At 30.0% G+C, this 20,548-nt stretch overlaps 2 protein-coding genes across 3 annotated transcripts; one reads left to right on the top strand and one right to left on the bottom strand.

The window, feature by feature from the left end:
- The first annotated feature begins 495 nt into the window (after nt 1-495).
- LOC140883476 (uncharacterized) lies at nt 496-2,800 on the top strand. Its single transcript, XM_073289960.1, has 2 exons — nt 496-631; nt 917-2,800. Exon 2 carries the CDS (start codon nt 999-1,001, stop codon nt 2,586-2,588), a length of 1,590 nt encoding a protein of 529 aa, XP_073146061.1. The 5' UTR covers nt 496-631; nt 917-998; the 3' UTR covers nt 2,589-2,800.
- Nucleotides 2,801-3,827: 1,027 nt separating this feature from the next.
- On the bottom strand, nt 3,828-9,288 carry LOC140882870 (protein PIN-LIKES 6). Of its 2 annotated transcripts, none has more exons than XM_073289100.1 (11): nt 8,847-9,288; nt 8,122-8,438; nt 7,948-8,027; nt 7,741-7,865; nt 7,069-7,190; nt 6,538-6,747; nt 6,019-6,093; nt 5,323-5,423; nt 4,714-4,766; nt 4,388-4,576; nt 3,828-4,232 (listed from the first exon to the last, which is right to left on the bottom strand). In XM_073289100.1, exons 2-11 carry the CDS (start codon nt 8,314-8,316, stop codon nt 4,111-4,113), a joined length of 1,272 nt encoding a protein of 423 aa, XP_073145201.1. In that variant the 5' UTR covers nt 8,317-8,438; nt 8,847-9,288; the 3' UTR covers nt 3,828-4,110. The 2 variants fall into 2 exon arrangements, with proteins under 2 accessions (XP_073145201.1, XP_073145200.1); XM_073289099.1 differs by having other exon boundaries at nt 8,865-9,288.
- Between the last annotated feature and the right edge of the window lie 11,260 nt (nt 9,289-20,548).

Genomic DNA, 20,548 nt, shown 5'->3' with positions numbered 1-20,548 from the left:
AGCTGTATATTTCACTTAACTATCGTGACTCACATGTATTTCGATATATAATATTTCTCAAGTGAATATATCACACAATGTGATCTATTTGACTATCGTAATTCGCAGACGATCGCATTTTAACATTAAAAAAAAATTCTCTTCGTCTCATATCAATGGACAAGTGTGTATTTTTTTATATATTAAGAAAATGTTTGAGAAAATAAATTTTAAACCTTTTTTTCCTCATATTTAACTCTTATTTAATGAAGATTTTAATACAATAAAATAATTACACATGTAGTTAATGATATTAATTTAATAAGAATAAACTCATAAAAAAATAAGAGATATATAATTAAATATAAAAAATTGACTATATATTCGAGATGAATGAAAAACAAAATGTAGGCTAGATGAATGAGTCGGAGAGACTATTCAGTATTCATTATTCTATGGATAACATGAATTGGAGGATAATAGGTGTTGGAATGTTTATGACATTAGCATGATTTGCAAGACTCGTGGGCTTCTTCAAGTACTACCTTCTATTCTATTCTATCGGCTAACAAAGTAATACCGCATTCTCATCGGATTTCTTGATTGGGGATCGCCTGGAGCCCTAATTTCAGTTTCCTCCTGCATTAATCAGGTCAGCTACTCTCTCTCTGATTCTCTATATTGTTTTTCACGCCGTTGCATTTTCTTACTTGGACCATATATGCGTTATATCTCCAGAGATTCTCAATCTAATGAGGTCAAATTCCTTTTTTTTTTTTTTTTAATCTGGATTTGTGGAATCTCTTCCCTTATTTGGACTGTTATTTTATCATTTATTGGGTAGCATTTGGTGTCATTTTATTGTGCAAACATATTGCTGGAATATGATATCTCTTCTGATTATATGAATTATTTGTTTTTGTTTGTAAATGAGTAGATTCAGTTTGACTGCGGATGCTAGTGTTTTGGAGGAATCATCTCAAGTGTCAGCACCGGGTGACGATCGGGATTCTTTGGCAATGAACAACACGTCCCTGAATCTTCTTTCCACCACATGTGCTGTATGCCAGAGAATCTTGTCGTCTGGTAATGAATCAGGCGGCCTAGAAGCCCTGACGGGTGTATGTGGAGATTGTAGATTTTTGTTGGAGGAAATGGAAACCACTTCACCTGATGTGTATAGAAGGAGAATGCCTGGGCCAAGAAGGAGAAATTATGGGAGTTCTGAGTCAATCGAGACTTTGTTTTCTCAACAATTTTCCGAGTTGATTGCCGTGGAGAGACAAACCCAAGGGGTGGAGCATGATAATCAATATGTCAATTATTATGGTACTGGAAGGTTAGCTCGGCATGCTAGTTTTCATACTACTCCGAGTGGGTCTAGAAGATGGAGGAGAGTGCTTTCTGATACTGACAGTGATGGTTTTGATTCCCTATATGGAGAGAGTGAATCAAATGCCAGCATAATGAGACATAGGGTTTTCCATGGTGAGGGTGATACCTTATCTTCTAGTGCCTTTGGTGGAGATTCTGATGGTGAGGTTGATTCCTTATCTTTATTGGAGATAGGAAATTTTGGATATGTTGATGGAGGTGGTGGCCTAGATAGTGATACTGATATTGATCCAATGAATGCTGGTGTCTACCATTGGAACTCGGAAGATCAGGGGGAAGAAGATGACAATGATAGTGAATGGGAGGAAGCTATTGCTGAGGAAAACATGGTCGAGTCATTGAGAACTGGAGACCATCTTCATGGTACATTAGGATTCGACAGGAACAATTTCTACATGGATTGGTCCAGACAATCACGTTTCCCTCATGTTGAAGGTACAATTTCACTTGGAGCTAGGAATAGGACTCGTGCCGATAATACTGAATTGTTGTCCAATCTTGAAGAGTTGGAGACACATAACTATGCTGGAGCTCTTGGAGATTACTTGGATGTGAGAGGATTTGAACATTTTCTGGAACATCTTGCTGAAACTGATATTTCTATGATGGGAGCACCTCCTGCTGCCGTATCTTTTGTAAATAGCTTACCCAAAATTAGGATTGATGGACAGTATGAAAACCTGGATAATCTGTCATGCGCAATCTGCAAGGAATGTCCAACTGTGGGCACTGTTTTAAATCAACTTCCTTGTCTTCACCTCTATCATCCCTCCTGCATCTTGCCTTGGTTAAGCACACGAAATACATGTCCTCTATGCAGATACGAGCTTCCAACCGATGACATTGATTATGAAGAAAGAAAAAGGAACAGGGGCAGCGAAGTTGAAATGCTTGGTATGCATCTGAATGATGTTAACGATGATGGTTCCTCAAACGACATAGATAATGCTGTGGTAGATGAACTTTCTCAATCTCATCATGGTGGAGGTGTGCAAGGGGAACCGGTTAATGCATGTTCTGATGCAGAGAACAGTGGCCGGAAGGTTCCAAGAAATAGATGGTTCTTTGCTGCTGCAGTTGCTCCTATTGCCGGTATCATCGGCATTTCTCTCATGTTATGGTTAGGCAAGCCTTCGGTGAATGGAGTATGCTCAGGTGGCCACATTCCCCACCGCAAAGAGCACGGCCAACGGAGGTGGTGGTCGTTCTTATAACTTTGTTATCTAATGGTCGGGTTGTGCCACTGAGATTTCATCAAACTGATGTAACCCTTTTTATGTTTTCATTTTGAAATTCTGATATCTAGCCTCGTCGTTAGACTCGTGGGACATATTTGTTGTCATTTCGATTGGAAACAATGATTAATTTGTGTACACATGTAACTTCGCATACACGCTTATTCCGCCGTTTGTTGTTATATATATATTTTTTAGAGTAGAGAGTGTTTGGAAATTTTTCCAAATTTGAAAGTTAATACAAACTAAAGTTTAGTGTTTGGAGAATAATTGTTTTTAAATTTAATTTTTTAATTAAATGTTAATCATACTTTTTTTTAATTATATAATTTTTTAAACTCACACTATAAAAATGAGTTTATATATCATTATTATGAATTTTGTATCAAAAATATTTTATTTTTATAACATGAATATCTGAAAAAATATATAAGATTAATAAAAATATAAATATAAATATTCAAGATATGTACAAAAAAATTTATGAAAATGCAATATATATATATATTTTTAAAATAAATGCTTGTAATAACAATGTAAAATTTAAAAAAAAAAATTTAAAAAATAAAAACATACGTAATATGATAGATTTATTAAGGCACTGTTTGGTTCGAGGATAGGATAAATAATACTTGGATAAGTAATATAATGTAATATAAAATAAATAAAAAATGATAGTTAATTTAGTATTTGATTTGATTGATAGATTATAGTTAATTTGATTTGATTGAATTTTATATTAAAAATATAAATTATCATTTTGTCCTTTTAAAAATAAATAAAATATGAATAATATTATTTATAAGAGTAATATAGTAATTTAAATTCAATGATTTGATTGATGTAAGATAAATCATTAATGATTTGATTGATATAAAATAAATAAATAATTAATAGATGGATAAATAATATGACAAGAAGAACGTGAGATTGAATAGGATAAGTTGTAAAAATACTAATTGTACTTGTACCAAACGGTACCTAAGGGTATAAATGTTAACTTATAATTTTATATCTTAAACATAAAAACAGAAGCAAAAAAAAAAAATCAAATTCTTGCTTTTTGTTTTTGGGTAAAAATTGTAGAAGCTAAAGCAGAATTTAACATTCACAAACACTCAAAAGCAGTTCCATGTAGCTAGAATCTAAAAAACAATTTAACATTCACAAATATTTAAAAACAATTTCATGCAGTTAGAAGCTAAGAAGCACTTCGTAGAACGTAGAAGCTCTACCAAACAATCCCATAATATAATTGTTATCGACTACAAGGCATGTGTTAAAACTGTGGAAGATAAGATTACGGGCTATATATACAAGAAAGGAAAGAATTTCATTTATTTATTTATTTTGGTACGATGAATAATCAAATAGAGTAAACCACCAAAATCTTTACATGATAAGAGGCCTTTACGAGCCTCGATCGACCGTTCTAGAATATGCTAGTCCAGATCGATCCGTCGGAACAACTACCGGAGATGCCATCTTGTTGTGACACATTTTAAAAGAGCAAGTGGAGATAAAGAATAATCCATCCAGCCATTGAGAAAATAGCAAATATATGAACCCAGAATAATACAGCAGCTGCCTCCCGCCCACATCCTCTCAAATTGGCAACAGCGCCTGTGAATGCAAGGAGTGGAAACATAATAATTAACTTAATGGTTTATTCCAGAATCAAAGTTCCATCCGAGTTAAATATAGAAAAATCTAGTTCAGGCCACCAACTAAAAGTAAATTAGTTTGTGTATATTGTACTGTCTTCGTAAAATGTTTACCTGCGAGCACAGAAGAGGGCATCGTGTGCTGGAGGAGGAGGACAAATCTAAACATTTTATCATCCGGAGGGAGAAAACCGAGCTTGTCAGCTAGCATGACAATGCCAAGTCCAGTTGGAGGAACCAAGACCAGTCTTCCAAACACAATAGCCGCAGTAGTTCGCAAACCCAGTTTTGAACTACCTGGACCTGAAAGGCAAATCATATACACAAGTCACTTGTTTTGAACAGGCACCAAGAATGAACTACTAAGAAAATTTCGCCACAATAACTCAAGACTAAATCATTTATGCACTTTTAAGTGCCAATTTAGACAACATACGTACCATCCACTAGGTTGCCTCCTAAAGCCAACAGTATGCATGGAATCATCGCCTCCCTGATAATCAAATCAAATATATTAAAAACAATCCTTTTTTGCGATATGGGCATATAAACACATATAATGGACTCATCAAACACAATATAAATCATAAATATGTAATGACAAATCAACCTATAGAAAAATTCGTGCATAATTTCACATTGGCTAGCATTGTTCAAAAGACTGACAGGTGCTTGGAATTCAAATGATCATAAAAGGTGTTCAATGCATGAAATGAAACCTCTTCTGCATTATTACTGTTAAATGTAAATGCTCTGAAATTACAGAGGTTAAGACTATTACACAATTATTGAGGCAATAGCCGAATTGAAACCTATTTAGAAGAAACAATCATATTCTTTTCCCTCATTGATGGATTAATTTTTTAGGAAAAAAATTAAATAAATGTTTCTAGCCAACAAGTCCATCAATTAAACATGTTATCCCCTTTGAGGTATGGGATAGACAAATAAGCCCATCAATAATTGTGTAGTCTTAACCTCTGTAATCAAAGTAATATGGCCAAAAGGTGAAATAACTAGATAGACTCATACTGGCAAAAGAAGCATACCCCAGAATCATACAGCTGTCGGTGAAGAAGTAGAGAGGAGCATCCGAGGTAAAGATTAATTTCTTCAAAAAAGGAACACATCCTATAAATATGGCAACCACCTGCAAAAATATATAATTTCATGAGAAAAGCAATTTGTTTAATACAAAATTTCATGGAAACAAGTCGAGTAAAACAATGGGAAAGCCATATTTTCTACCAAAATATACAAGAGGGACAGTGAATTACTATCCTCAGTCTGTCTTATTGTTGATACCCTGATGAACATGCCTAATTGCAAAAATCAGCATGTTTGCAAATATGAACTACAAACATGGTGTAAAAGTTTGATTGCAAGTGCATAAAAAATTCAAGTTGGAGAAATCTGTTATGAAATTCCATATTTCTGGATCCATTTCGGAAAATTCGTTTGAAATTAAACTTCTTATTAGGTGCAGACCAGAAAAAAGAGTAAGAACGTTGCAACTTGCAACAAGGAAAAAGGATACTTAAAATTCAACGTCTAGAAAATGCCAAACTACCAATGCAAATGCTCGATTTTGAACTGGCATTAATGATTGACAACGATAACTAACTTCCCAGTCAAATGTTGCAAACCATAAAAATTAAATATTATGACCAACATTAGTTGCACCGACAAAGCCATAAGAGTAATAACTAATAAGAAAGCTAATAAAATATAATTAGAGATCTTACAGAAGCAATAATTGGTGGTTGAAAGATTTGCTTGAGCTTCAATTTTTCATATATAACGGTTAGAAAATGTTTAACCTGCATGACAAGGCAGCAGAAGTCACAATAAAATTAAAGCGAATAACTTATAACAACAAATCCAATCATATACATAAACTTCATCGCATTGCTCAGTTTTTCTTTAAATTTACACAAGGAGCAACGACGTCAATACGATTGACCATGTTCAAAAAACCTAAATCGGGGGTTTATTGTGGGCATACGTCTTTACAATTTCTTCATATATAAAAAATTCCAAGAAGATTCCTAGCTTAGCATTGGCACAAAACTCTGGCTTTTTTACTTTGTGACTAGAACAATACCGGTACAGCTAATGAGTAGATCAGCATACAAATATTCATACAGCTTAAATACGACCCAAAAATGGAAACCTTTGTGTTCTAAAGTTAGATAGAGGCAAAATTACATCTGCATTAGATCTTGAGTAAGAAAATGAACTAACATAGATTCTTCGGTGCTCACCTCATCTTTCTTCTTATGGCTAGAATCATTTGAAATAATGTCCACGGTAAGTAGGGGAACATTCTCAGGAGTACTATCTTTAGCAGCAGAGTTAGAGCTTATCCTTGTAGGATTCTTAACAGGAAGACTTCCCTCTTCAACATCAAATGTACCACCGGGTGGCGGTGCAAGCATATTAAAAACATACGTATATACAAGAATTGCACCAACCTGTGGGCAAAAAAAATTGCTTAGTTACCATGTGCAAAAATGACCAAATTATGCAGAAAAATTGTTGGAAGGCCTAAAGCCATATTATATTGGCTTATGTTTGAGTGGTGTGGACTTTTTCAGTTTTGATGCTAACCACCATGATGTCTATCTTGGATATATTTCTAAAAAAAAATTACACAGAAGAGGAAACATGTGAAAGGCCCTTGAGGGTCCATGTAAAGCTGCAGAAGGTGGGATGTAGTGGTTTTCATGCAAAACAGGTCTATTTGCTGAAGTTGAGCTGCAGTAACTATGGGACTAAAGAAAGCAACAACTTACCCACTGGCCAAAGGAAATGTAAGCATTTCCATCTTGAGAACATTTACTACTGTCTCCGAAAGGATTTGACTTATCTTGACATAATGCAGCAATCAAGACAAGAGGCACATTTCCAATATTCCCTGAGCAAAGAAATACCACAATCCAACTTTAGATTACCATCCTCGTGTAATAATTTTAAGCTTATTTTCAAATAAAAATTCAAAATGTGACAGCAAATGCCCATTTTAAGGCATGCCACTTGGCCTGACAACATGGGATCACACAGATAAGAATGTGTTAAATTTAAGCATCATTTATCATGCTAGTGTCCTCTTATCCCTGGATCATGCGGGTGACTCGAAACAAACAATTACAATATGAATCTTGTTCTTTTCAAACACAGGTTTTGGAAATGATATTATTAAACCATATATGACCGGTAAAATTTAAATAAAGGAAGGATAATTAAATTATCTTCATTTAAAAACTTCCATAATTATATTTATGGCAATAAATTACTGTCATGTTCGTTCGTGCTTTTGGCAATATCTCAAGAATAAGCTATGGCTCGTGACAAAAAGCACCCAAGCCGAAATCGCAATCAACAACAAAGCAACATCCTAAACACTGCTCTAATGAACATCATACTGATACAGGAATGTAATTAACCCTGGAGGCTGGAATAGTTACCGATTCCAATTTGAATTATGGTAAACTTGAAGTATGGGTAAGGAGGACGAGCAACGGACGCAACAAGAAGCCCTATGATAGAGCCTGTTATACTGGCTATAACAACATTCACGGGAATAAACCACCTGCGAGACAAGAACACGGATTGAGCACTTAAATCGGTCATTGCTATTTCGGAGGAGTGAATAAGTGATACAAAATCCTTACCATTCGATCATCTTTTGAAAAGTAATGGCTTGTCCTAGTTGAGCGAATATCAAACATGGGAGCAGAAGTGAGAAGACGAGCTGCATCAAGTCATACAAACAAAAACAATCGATGATACTCCACACATTATTATGATATATAAAATCTGGAGAAAATTTCAAGGTGTCCGCTTACCCCATTTAAAAGTTTTCTTCCATTAGAAGGCAAGATGTTTACAAACTTCGAAGCCATAAGAAATCCAAGGAAACACATGGTAAAGACTTTTGCTATGGGCAGAACAGCAATCTTGATGCTTCCAAACACCGACGTTCCACCCCTCGGTGTTTCTGTTAGGACCTCAACCAGAAACCTTTGCATTCTATCAATCATCTCCAATCCTTTAAAAAAATTTACTTTTCAAATTGTAGCAAGAACCAAGAAATAGTTATCCTTGACGATTGCGCTTGAAGAGTCTCCGTTGGATATCTCTGTTTACCAAAACTTTCTAAAATCTACAAAATTCAGAAGAAAAAAAAAGTTAATGGAAAGCACGGGAAAAAGAAAACATCAAAAGAGAAATTGTGGATGGAAAGAATTTATTATTATTTTTGCCTCACACACACCCGTATGCCGTATTCTAACAAAAATCCTATCTTTAGAAGGGAGTTTTTTCCTATCTATTTATAAAAAGAAAAAAAAAAAAAGAAAAACCCAAAAAAGGTGATTGTAAAAAACCAGAACAAGTTAATGAATGCTCACACAACAATATGATCAGAAGAAGCGATCATTATTCATTAATCAACACAAAAATTATCATACACACACGGGTTATAAAGTAATAAAGAACACAAAAGGGACGCAATAAATAAACCCACAAAAATGGCAAATCATAACAGAGTGGAAAACTGGGAAGGAAAGACCCGAGGCCCGAAAGATACCCAAGATCAGGGACAGTTGCAGTACAACGCAGGCTGGCAGTTGTGGGAGGCGCTGATATTCCTATCGCAGAAGCGGCAACCCACACAACATAAAACACATGTGCTTCTCTTTCCCTTCAAAACCCGCAACAATACAACACATCAACCAACACCGTGGGAACCCAATGTGACGACGATTGACTTGACAGAGAATATATACGGTTGAGTTAACCAATAATTACAAAGAAGATGTTGATTTATAGGTTCCTAATCCTTCTCCTACTAGAACTATCCCAAATCCCGTATAAAATCACCCGATTCAGAAATCAACCGCCCCCACTTCTTCCTCTCGTATCCAAGTTTCTCGAAAGCTGCGGGATCCACCGAACCCACCACGTGATGTGTTCTTGTGGAGTAGGGTCCTTCTCCGTGATGCCAAGCGTTGCTTTTACTTGGACGTTACATATACATACATAAATTATATGTATCATATAATGTATTATTACCGTTTTTTTATTTATTTATTATTATTATTATTAATAAAGTACACTTATCTTTTAATTGTTTAAATTAAATTAATAACTATGGACATTGTCGATTGATATTAATTAATTAAAATTATAATATTGGTGATTTTTTTTCTTATAATTCTAAAACATCTTTTATCCATATTATATTTTTTATCCATTCAAATCCATATATTATAGATCTTATTTTCATCCTATCTCTTATCTTTTGTCATATAATTTAAAAATTCAACAACTCAAAACTCAAATTTTTTTTAAAAAAATCTTTTTGATTTTTATTGGATTACGTGCAGGGCGGCGCATATTATAAGCAGTTACTATACACTAATTGTTAAAAAAAATCATAATCACTTATTTATAGATATTACAAATATTACTTTATGTGTTTTGTTCTTTAAATATTGGATTTCAATTTGGATTTAAAATCCATGGATCTTGATTTTTTTTTTTTTTTACATGTGAGTAATATAAAGTAAAATTAATTTATACAACACCGTATTGGACGAAAATAAAATTAATTATAATTCACATTAAATACTATATATAAAAGATGAATTATAAGTTTATGAATTTTTTCTCTAAACAATAAAATTATATTCGAATATATTTGAAATTTATTAATCCAAATACAATCTAAAAATAAATTTAGCTTACGAACTAACTTTTGATAGAACGGCGGTTGGGGGAAGCTTTTCGAGATAGTTTGCTTTGGTCAAACAATTTTTTTATTCTTTCAAAACAATTTTACAAAATGATCATCAAATATTTGAAAACAAAAAACAAAGACTAAATAAAGAGGGAAAAAAATTTAAATTTATATTTCAAAATCATGATTAACAAAAATTATTTAGTTAAATAATTTCGAAGCTTTTTTATGGACCCACGGCCACGGGTTTTCCTTCCCTGTATTAACAGGGACTGATAATAATTCCATTTTGTCCAATAATTCTCCAGACCAATGAAAATTAAACTTATATAATATCGATTGGCTCATGCAGTTTGTTTATTTTATTTATTTCATGAGAGTGCCACGTGAGGATATTTTAAATAAAACCACGTTCTGCGCAATGTAGTATACGTGTATTAATAGGTTTTATTGTAACGGTTTCATGAATCTATTGTTCTTGAAATATGGCGATTTTATTTATATTTATAATAAAAATTAGTATTTTTTTAACATAAAATCGTAATATTTTTAACTCTGATCGACGCAAACTATATAAAAATAAGTAATTTTTTTTACTTGAATCGACATATACTACATGATATTTATTCATAATATAAATAACAACAAAAAATTAATATTTTTACCGTGATAAATAATAGATTAGAAACAACAAGTAATACTTTCATAGTAGTTAATTTGAGTCGAAAATTAAAATTCATCTAATAAAGTTGACATATGGAACGGTCTAACGATCATTTTTGTGTTACATAAATATTTATTGTATACATTATGTTTACAAAATTTTGATTGATTTTCTTATTCATAATATAAATAACAAACAATTAATATTTTTACCGTGATAAATAATAGACTAGGAACAACAAGTAATATTTTCATAATTAATTTGAGTCAAAAATTAAAATTCATTTAATAAAGTTGACATGTGAAACGGTCTAACGATCATTTTTGTGTTACATAAATATTTATTGTATTCATTATGTTTCGAAAGTTTTGATTGATTTTCTTTTCATATTCATGATGCATGAAATTTAAGCATATTGTGTAATAATAATAATAATAATTGCCTCAAAAATAATAATAATATAATAATAATAAATTAATAATAATAATGATAATAATATATACTATTAATAAAGGGAGAGTCACTTTTAAAAACTGTTTTTGGTGAAGTTTTTTTTTTGTTCCAAAAATACCTTTAGCTTTCCACTTTCAACTTTTTTAACCTGTCATCACTTTGCTTATAAGTTTTATGCAGTTACCGATTTCATTTTCCTAAATTGATAAACTTAATTTTTATTTTCTCAAAAAAAAAAGTTCCATTCTCCATTTTTTTAACGAGCAGCGATTTTTTATAAGAACGAATGGAAAATATACCAAAACGATGGATGATTTTTTTTGGGATAATGTTTTGTGTATACGTAGTGTTATACGTTCAATGTGTTTGGATTTATAAAAAAAATGGGATTTAGAATTTGAATTGGAATTGTAATTTTATTTTGGTGTTTGGTAAAAATTTAAAATATAATAGTGTCAATTGATAATAATTTTTTAGATAAATAATATTTTGTAAAATTTGCAAAGAAAACTTGAAATCTACTATTAGGTTATATAAATATAATTTTTTTAAAAATTATTATAATTTTAAAAACTCAAATCCTGTAAAATCCCATTAAATCCGACCAATTTATAAGAATTTCATGTAGTTAAATGAAATCACATGAAATCCATCAAATATCAATCCTATTTCGAAATCATGTTTTACCAAATACTAAAATACTTCATCTGTCTCATATATATTGTCCTTTTTTCACACAGATTAAGAAAAGTTATTGGAAAAGTAAATTTTATATAAACTTCCTATTTTATCCCTATTTGTATTAAAAAATGATTGCACAATTTTTAAAGTGTAGTTAATAGGGGTATATTAGTAAAGAAGTGTAAAAAAAATATTACTAAATATGATATATGACTATATATTTGGGACAAATAAAAAAAACGTGAACAATATAATTGGAACGGAGAGAATAATATTTATAATTCCGAATCCCATCAAATCTCATTGAAATCATGCCCGCCAAACACAGAATTTGATTTCCACACGATAATTAAATTATAAATTAGAGCCTCAATTTCAAGAACAAACAGCTACAAATGGGGGGAGGATAATTTTGGAATCAAGAGAAATATTTCCTCAAAAGATACTTACAATTGGGCTCTAACATTTGAGCACATATAATTTTGTGCAAAGTAAACATTATTTTTGTATGTAAAAAAACTAAATACATTTAAAATATATTTAAGTATTTAAAATATAATTTCAAAAAATTTCGTTATCTAATTATCTCCTTGCCAATAGTATTAAAAGATTTCTTAACAATAGGATGAAAAGATTTAAACAAACTATTATTTTAAGAAAAGGAAAAAAATATTCACAAATAAAATGATATAATAAGGACATTATTTTAGGTAAGATTTATCAATAACGAGTTATACTTTAATTATATTGTAAGATATTACATTTTATAAATAATAATAATAAGTAATTAAAGTACATTAAAATTTAAAAGCTCAAAATTTCAAAGATATAAGCTAGTATATCTTTTATTTTTTAAAAAATAACACTATGTTATATAAATTCAGACACAAATTATCCGATTTCATACAACGTTTTATGCTTGATTCTTTAAAAGCACGAGATTCAAATTGTTTTTTGTTTTTTGACAAAAAAGTTTGTAATTTTTATTGATGCATAATAATATCTTTTGTTACAAGATCTATCAGTCAACTCGAAAAAATTCTCAGACACCCACAAAAAAATGCAGAGTGAAAACAACCAATTTTGCTAACGAGTGACCTAATTCATTGGACATCCTCCTAATATGAAAAAAAAAAAATATAACATTTAACGTAGAACTCAAAGATTTTATCTTTGAGGCACATTATCCAACATAGCTAAGATCATTTGTTGGTTTGATGACGGCGTGAACTGTCAAAAATAAATCATATGAGATTATTGGGGTTTTTTAAATAAATATAATAAATTTTAAAAAAACTTAAACAAATATAACAAATTTTAAAATTTTTAAAAAATATAATAACGTGGGGCCCCACGTCCTTGAAGAGTTGGGGTTTGAGACTCCGACTCCTCATTTGTTATTTTCGAGGAGTCGAGGTTTGAAACCCCTACTCCTCATAGCCTATATTATATATATATATATATATATTAATTCTTTTCATTAGTATTTTTTTTTAGTTTTATATTTACAGATTTAATTGTTTTTGCATGTTAAAAAAAACGATTATTATGATTAAAAAAAATTTAGTTGTTTAAAACTTTTATAATACAGTTGAACTTTTATAAATTAATAATATAACGACGATGATATTTTACTAATTTAAAAATACATTAATTAATTGATAAATTAATAAATTATTATTTATAGAGTATTGTTGATTCAAAATGAATATAGAGATTAATTATATAAAAAAATTGTGTTTTATTAATTTTCATAGATTTATATAAGAGTCTTTTGAATCGAGATTGAAAAAATTATTATTTTCATAATTAATAATTATAAAAAGTATTTTTAAGGTTTTATATGCATATATGTTTTTCCTATTATAAAATTTAGAATGAAATAAAATGATAAAATAAAATTTCATAAATTTAGAGTTTTTTAATTAATTTATTTATTTTATAAAAAATATATAATTATAACTAATTTTTGAATATATTTATATAGTTATTTATTTTTCAAACGACGATAAATACATTTTTTTCTATTTATATAAATTTTTTAGGTTTTTATAATTTAAAATATATTATTAATTATATTAAATTATATAAACGATTTTTTGGTCCGACTGTGCGGTAAAAAAAAATTGACCGATTGGATCGTTTTTTAAGTTAGACCGGTTCGATCACTGACCTGGTTATAAAAATATTGTTTAAATGAAAAATGACTAAATACCAAAACATAACTTAACTTATAAGGCCAAAATCCAAAATTGAATACTTACATGACCAAATCACAAAACAAAAAACTTACAAGACTATTTTGACTATTATTCCTCTTATAAAAGTTCGATTATATTACAAACTTTTTCCAAACATGTAGAACAACTATAGATGCAAATATATATATATATATATATATATATAAATGTATAAATAAAATATAAATGTATATACAATGAAGAGTTGGGGTTTCAAACCGCGACTCCTCGAAAATTACAAATGAGGTGTCGGGGTCTCAAACCCCAACTCCTCAATGAGGAGGGGTCTAAAACCCCATATTATTATATTTTTTTAAAATTTTAAAATTTGTTATATTTGTTTTAAAAAAATTAAATTTATTATATTTATTTAAATAACCCGAGATTATTGATTTTATAAATAATGTTTTAACAAAAAAACCAATTATACTAATTACAATTGAATATTTATATTATATTGTGTGTTGGCAGGTGTTTTTTTCCTCTTGATCTTGAAGTGACTGCTGATGCACGTGGATTATTTCAGGGGGCAACACATGCTTCGTTAAGGTCATAAAATAATACGTTTAAAAAAACTTACTAGAAGTTTTTAGAATTATTTGAACTAATAATCCAAGTACGCGAAAATTCATGTACATAATTAATAGTTCATATTACATCTAAAAATAATAAATATTTTTATATTTTTAAATTAAAAAATAAAATTGAAATATGATAGTTATAAGTGGTTAAAGACAATTTTGTTCATTGAGTAACACTCCTGTGAGACGGTTTCATCCGTGAGACGGGTCAACTCTATCCATATTTATAATAATAAGTAATACTTTTGGCATAAAATATAATATTTTTTAATGGATAACTCATATAAAAGACTCGTCTCAGAAAAATGACTCTTGAAACCGTCTCATAAAAGTTTTTGTCTCGATGAAAATGGTTATTTTAAAGAGTTTAGACATTATTATATTGTATTGTATAGATTGTATAGATGTATAGATTATATTGTATAGATATAGAGATATTTAGTTGGCAATAATTCATTATTTGAACGGTGGATTTTAAATATCAATTTATCTTTATAAGTTACAACTATCATATTTTAATTTTATTTTTTCAATTTAAAAATTTAAAAAATGTTAATTATTTGTAGATGTGACATGAACTATTTATACACATAAAATTTGGTGTGCATAGATTACTAGTATAAATTAAGGATGAATAGATTTGAAATTCATCCAGCATCATTTCATCAAAGTAATCAAATTGATTTGAAACCTAATTTGGATTTTTTTTTATGGCACATAATTTGGGCTGAATTGCTTATATTATGGTTATTGAAGTAATTGGATATAATGTTTAATATCGACGGATACATAATAATATGTTTAGTTTATTACGATCAAAATTAAAATTGTGTTATGATTTAGAAAAAAAACTGTTTTGCCCTTTGAAAAGAGTAAACAAATAATTTTCTAAAAAAAAAATAAATAAATAAACAAATAAACAAATAAACAATCACTATAACAACGTAGGCTTTCACGGGTCGAAGATATAACAAAGTTTGGGAAACCACCAACTGAACATGGTATATATGGGCCATATTGTCCAGTGAAGTAAACGAAGGCCTCGGTCGATTATGAATCCAGTCCGATCACTAAACCATATTTTAATATTAGAGACGTAAACATGTGAGTTAAGTTTGTTGAATTGACTCGTCTCATCAGACAAAATATGTAGGTTGAGTTAAAAAAATTTCAATCTGATTAAAAAGATGGGCGTCCCGCCCAATGACGGGTTCGGGTTGGCCGCCAAATTACACGTAAGCCCATCGGGATGACTCATCCTGTCACAACGCCCACCTAAAATAGGTAAGTTGGATTGGTGTTTTTCCTACCCGCGACCCGCCTAAAAGATGGATATGTTTTGTCCTGTCTTGTCCCGCCTAATGGTGGATTGCGACGGGTCGTGGATCGGCATGTTCCACCAACCCGTTTTGAGACATCTAGTCAACATTATTTATTGAATTTGTAAAGATTTATTTTGATCAAATTATTCGGGATAATTCATTAAAATATCCTTATTATGTCAACTGTGTCTCAATTATGTCCCTAGAGAATTTAAGGGGCCGAGTTCGTCTCTCATATTTTAATATGTGTCTCAAATATATCCTTCTCGTCAACTTCGTCTTTTATAATTAATGGAATAAGCAAGTGTTTCGCACGTGAGACTGAAACCCCAATGAAAATTCATTTCTTTATTCATAATTTATATATCTGAGCCCTAATTTCCAAATTCCTTCTTATCGGTTTCTCTTCAAGCCACCGACCTCCCTCCGATTGCGGGTTGCGACGGCACCAGGAGCTGCAACGAATTCATTCAACCAATGTAAATGAACTATTTATTTTTATATCGATTCCCATCATAGGTGTGTATCACATAAATCTGTTTGAACTCATCTTTCTCTTCTTTTCGGTGTGAATCACGAATATTATGTGCGTGAGTTCATTGCATAAATCTGAGAGACTGAGAGCCGTGTTTTGATCAATTTTGCAAGTTAGAAAACTTCTATCAAACAATTAAAAACTTGATTCTTGAATTTCATGGAATTGAAGCACGTCCATAAACAACTTACCGGAGTGTGTTCCTGGTGCCACCGTAGTTCGAGCGCAGCGAGAATCATCGGTTTGGAGAGAATTTCAAGAGAAAGGAATTTTCCGGTTTGGAAATTAGGGTTGTAGATAATAAATTTGGGCTTTTAATTTGGGCAAAATTTCTCACGTGCAAATCTCATAATAATTCCGTCAACTACAAACATCAGAGTTAATGGTGACGACGGATTTGAGACAAAATACAAAACATGAGGGACGTAAATAACTCCGAAAAAACATAAATGACTTAATTGGGACACTGTTGAAATAATAAAGATATTTTAATGAATCATCCCCAAATTATTATAATCTCTAATATTTTAACTAATTCCAAAATTTACAAAACATATTTTTATATTATGTATATTATATATACATATATATAAGATTGACACACACACATCATGTATATTATGTGCAACCTAGCATGGTTATATAAAAGGCAAAAGCTCACGTGAGACAGTCTCTCGTGTTAATTTTATGAGATAATTATAAATATGTATAAGATTGATTCGTCTCACAAAAGACCTACTCATATATAAAGTGTGATAACTTAGAGAACCAACTTTGTGATAAAGATTGCATTTTACAAAATTATCATATCAATATAGAAAATGTTAACCTTTTTCTTTGATTAAAAAATCATGAAAATCAAATTTAGTAATATATTATTAATCTATATACGAATATGACATAGAAGAAACATATATCTATTATATCTATTTTATTCTACAAAAGCCAAGTGTCTCACGGTAACCGTCGTGTGTTTTTCGCTCGCAAGCGCACGATGACAAGTTATAATACAGGAATTAAGTCCAAGTCGATCCCACGGAGAATGAATAAATAATATTATATCAAATATTTGCAACTAATAAAATCCTAATTCTATGTAGAGCTACGAAAGTGGTTTGATTTTTTTATGAAACTAAAATTTGCAAGAAATAAAATTAAATTACCACGAGTTCATGAGACGAAAATTCAATAAGCGATGAATGCTAGAAGTTCGACTTCACTTGACTGTCCACCACAATTTATTTCTAATGATTGTTTAATTATCAATTCTTCTAGTTTATTAGCCAAGAATCCCTATTATTTTCTACTACCTCTCTCGAGTGTCAAGCGAAAATTCGTATTCAATAACAAACTCAATATCTCTATCAAAGTTCAATTATTAAATCCGGTAAATAGCACAAGAATTCTTTTAATGATTTATATGGAGTTATGTGTCTCTCGAACAGTATAAACACCAAAGATGTATTTCTTATGTCATATTCAAAATCTCCTCTCTCGAGTGATAGATTCTAAATAAAATATCATTCAATCTATGACCAGTAAATTGAAGCAATCAATTCAGGAAAACACAAATAAATCGAATGAATAATTCTAATATATCAATCAAAATATCAAAAATATGGTTTCAAGTCAAGCTACGTCGTCCCTCTAGACAAAATAATTAGTTCATAATGAAAATAAAAATCAAACAAAGCATGTTCTCGAACATCATTCAAAAATTAGGAGAAAGAATGAAATAAAAACGAAAGTAGATGATGCTTCTCCGTCTCCGATAGTCGCTTCGTCCGTCTTCGTGCCAAGAATGCTTATTCTCCCTTTTCCTAGGTCTCTAGTCGTCTCTAGTCTTCAAAAAATCTCCAAACCCTCGTTAATAATATGATATATGCCAAAGAGTCCTTTTAAAGTTCGAGACTAAAAGGACTTATCAGTAAATGTTTTTTTTTGTGTATCGTGACACACCAAAATGCATCTTCTAATTCTATTTTTTTTGTTACCACCTCACTTTATTTCTTTGGTTATGTAAACTTTTGATAAATTTTATACGTACACGTACACCTTTTCCTAAATTTCTTTTTTTCACCAACTTCTTCAATATTTTCTTCCACCAATTTGTATCATGTTTATTTTATAATTAATTTCACACATATATATCTCAAATATCAATTTCATTATATTAACATATTAATTTTATATTCTTTTCTCAATAATAAATGTTCAACTAGTAAATAATACATTATCTCAAAAATAAAAACTCATAAAAATATATTTACATGATAAAGGCAACACACGCAACGACACAGCTTCTTGTGTCGCTAGCAATAAAAAATATACATGATGGAAAAGAAATGAGTTGTTTGCACCAACCACCATTGTGAAATATTGAAAATGCACACTTCTCTCCTGTGAAATTTTAATAGGCATCTTCAATCTTGACTTTTAAAAAAATTAGCACACTCGCCCCTTCAGATGAGTGATTGTTGCGCACGCGCCCCACATGCGACTAGACAAAGATTTTGATATTTTTTTTTGCACCAAATACCCATGTGAAATATTAAAATGCATATTTGACCTCTGTAAAAATAATTTTTAAATCTATTTAACCCATAATACACAATTTTTAATAAAATCCAATTATAAATATTTAGAAAACATTTTTTTGTTTTATTAATTTTTATTTTTTTATTTTAAATGTATTATCATTAATTAATTATTTTCAAAAAAATATTATTACTTTATCCCGTTATAATTATTTTATTAAATTCACTTCGTATTTCCAACTTTTTCATTAAACATGCATTCTAAACAAATATTTAAATAATTTCAAGTACCAAAATATTGAACTAAACTTATAAGTTCAAACATATTGTTTTTTCGATTTAAGACTATATATTATTGAACCAAATTTAAATTTTTCGAGAATATGCATTGCACAATTTGTAATAAATAATAAAAAAGTAAAATGCTTATATAATTTTAAATCGAAAAAGTAGCATTCATGAACTTATCATTTGTTTTAATATTTTGGTATTTTTAGATATTTAAATCCTTATTTATAAATCATGTTTAATGAAGAAGTTAAAAACACGAAGTGATTTAATAAACTAATGATAACAAGATAAAATAATAATTTTTTTAAAATAAATTAATTATTAATTAAAAATTAAAATAAATAAAATTAAAAATGTTTGGTACTTATCATTCACTTATCATTTTGATTTAATATTTTGGTACTTTTAGGTATTTAAATTTCGTTTATGAATGCATTTTTAATGGAGAAGTTGGAAACAAAAAATTTTTTAATAAAATAATTATAACAAAATAAAATAATAATATTTTTTAGAAAACAATTATATAATCAAAATAATTTTAAAATTAATGAAACCAAAAATGTTTGCTAAATATTTTATAATTAGATTTTAATAAAAATTGTGTATTATGAGTTAAATAGATTTAAAAATTATTTTTACAGAGGTTAAATATGCATTTTTAATATTTTACAAGTGTATTTGATGCAAAAAAATATTAAAATATTTGCTCAATCGCATAATGGGAGCGTGTGCAAAACTCACTCAAGCCAATGTGCTATTTTTTAAAAAGTTACGATCTCCCCAAAATTAATTGCCCTTTTTAAGGCATTTGCTCATCGATTGATCCCCAAAACCTATGCTCGCCTGCTTGTACTGCATTTTGCCCTATTGAGAGAATTTATCTTCGAAACACAGCGATTTGCTTCCGCTTCTCGGCTTTATTGATCTTGTTGTGCTTCAACTGAGCCGTCGATTTTTATTGTTTTGATGCTCTGTTATACGTGGGAGATTTTGAGCTCGAATTCCGTGTAAATTTTGTTAATTTGCCCTAATTCCTCACCATTTTTGTTTTTGATTTTTCGGTGTGGAAGATTTGTTGTTTTTCATTGGATTGCGGGGATATTCTGTCAAATATTGTTCATTTTTGAGACTGTTGATACTAGCATTCCTCTTGGACATGGGTTCTGAGCTATGTGCGAACGGATTGGAAATGGAAGGTACTATCTCTTCGAAATTCATTCCAATTTGC

Source organism: Henckelia pumila, chromosome 2 (assembly GCF_033568475.1).
Source record: "Henckelia pumila isolate YLH828 chromosome 2, ASM3356847v2, whole genome shotgun sequence".
NCBI classification, from domain to species: Eukaryota; Viridiplantae; Streptophyta; class Magnoliopsida; order Lamiales; family Gesneriaceae; genus Henckelia; species Henckelia pumila.
This window is presented reverse-complemented; position numbering and strand designations above follow the sequence as displayed.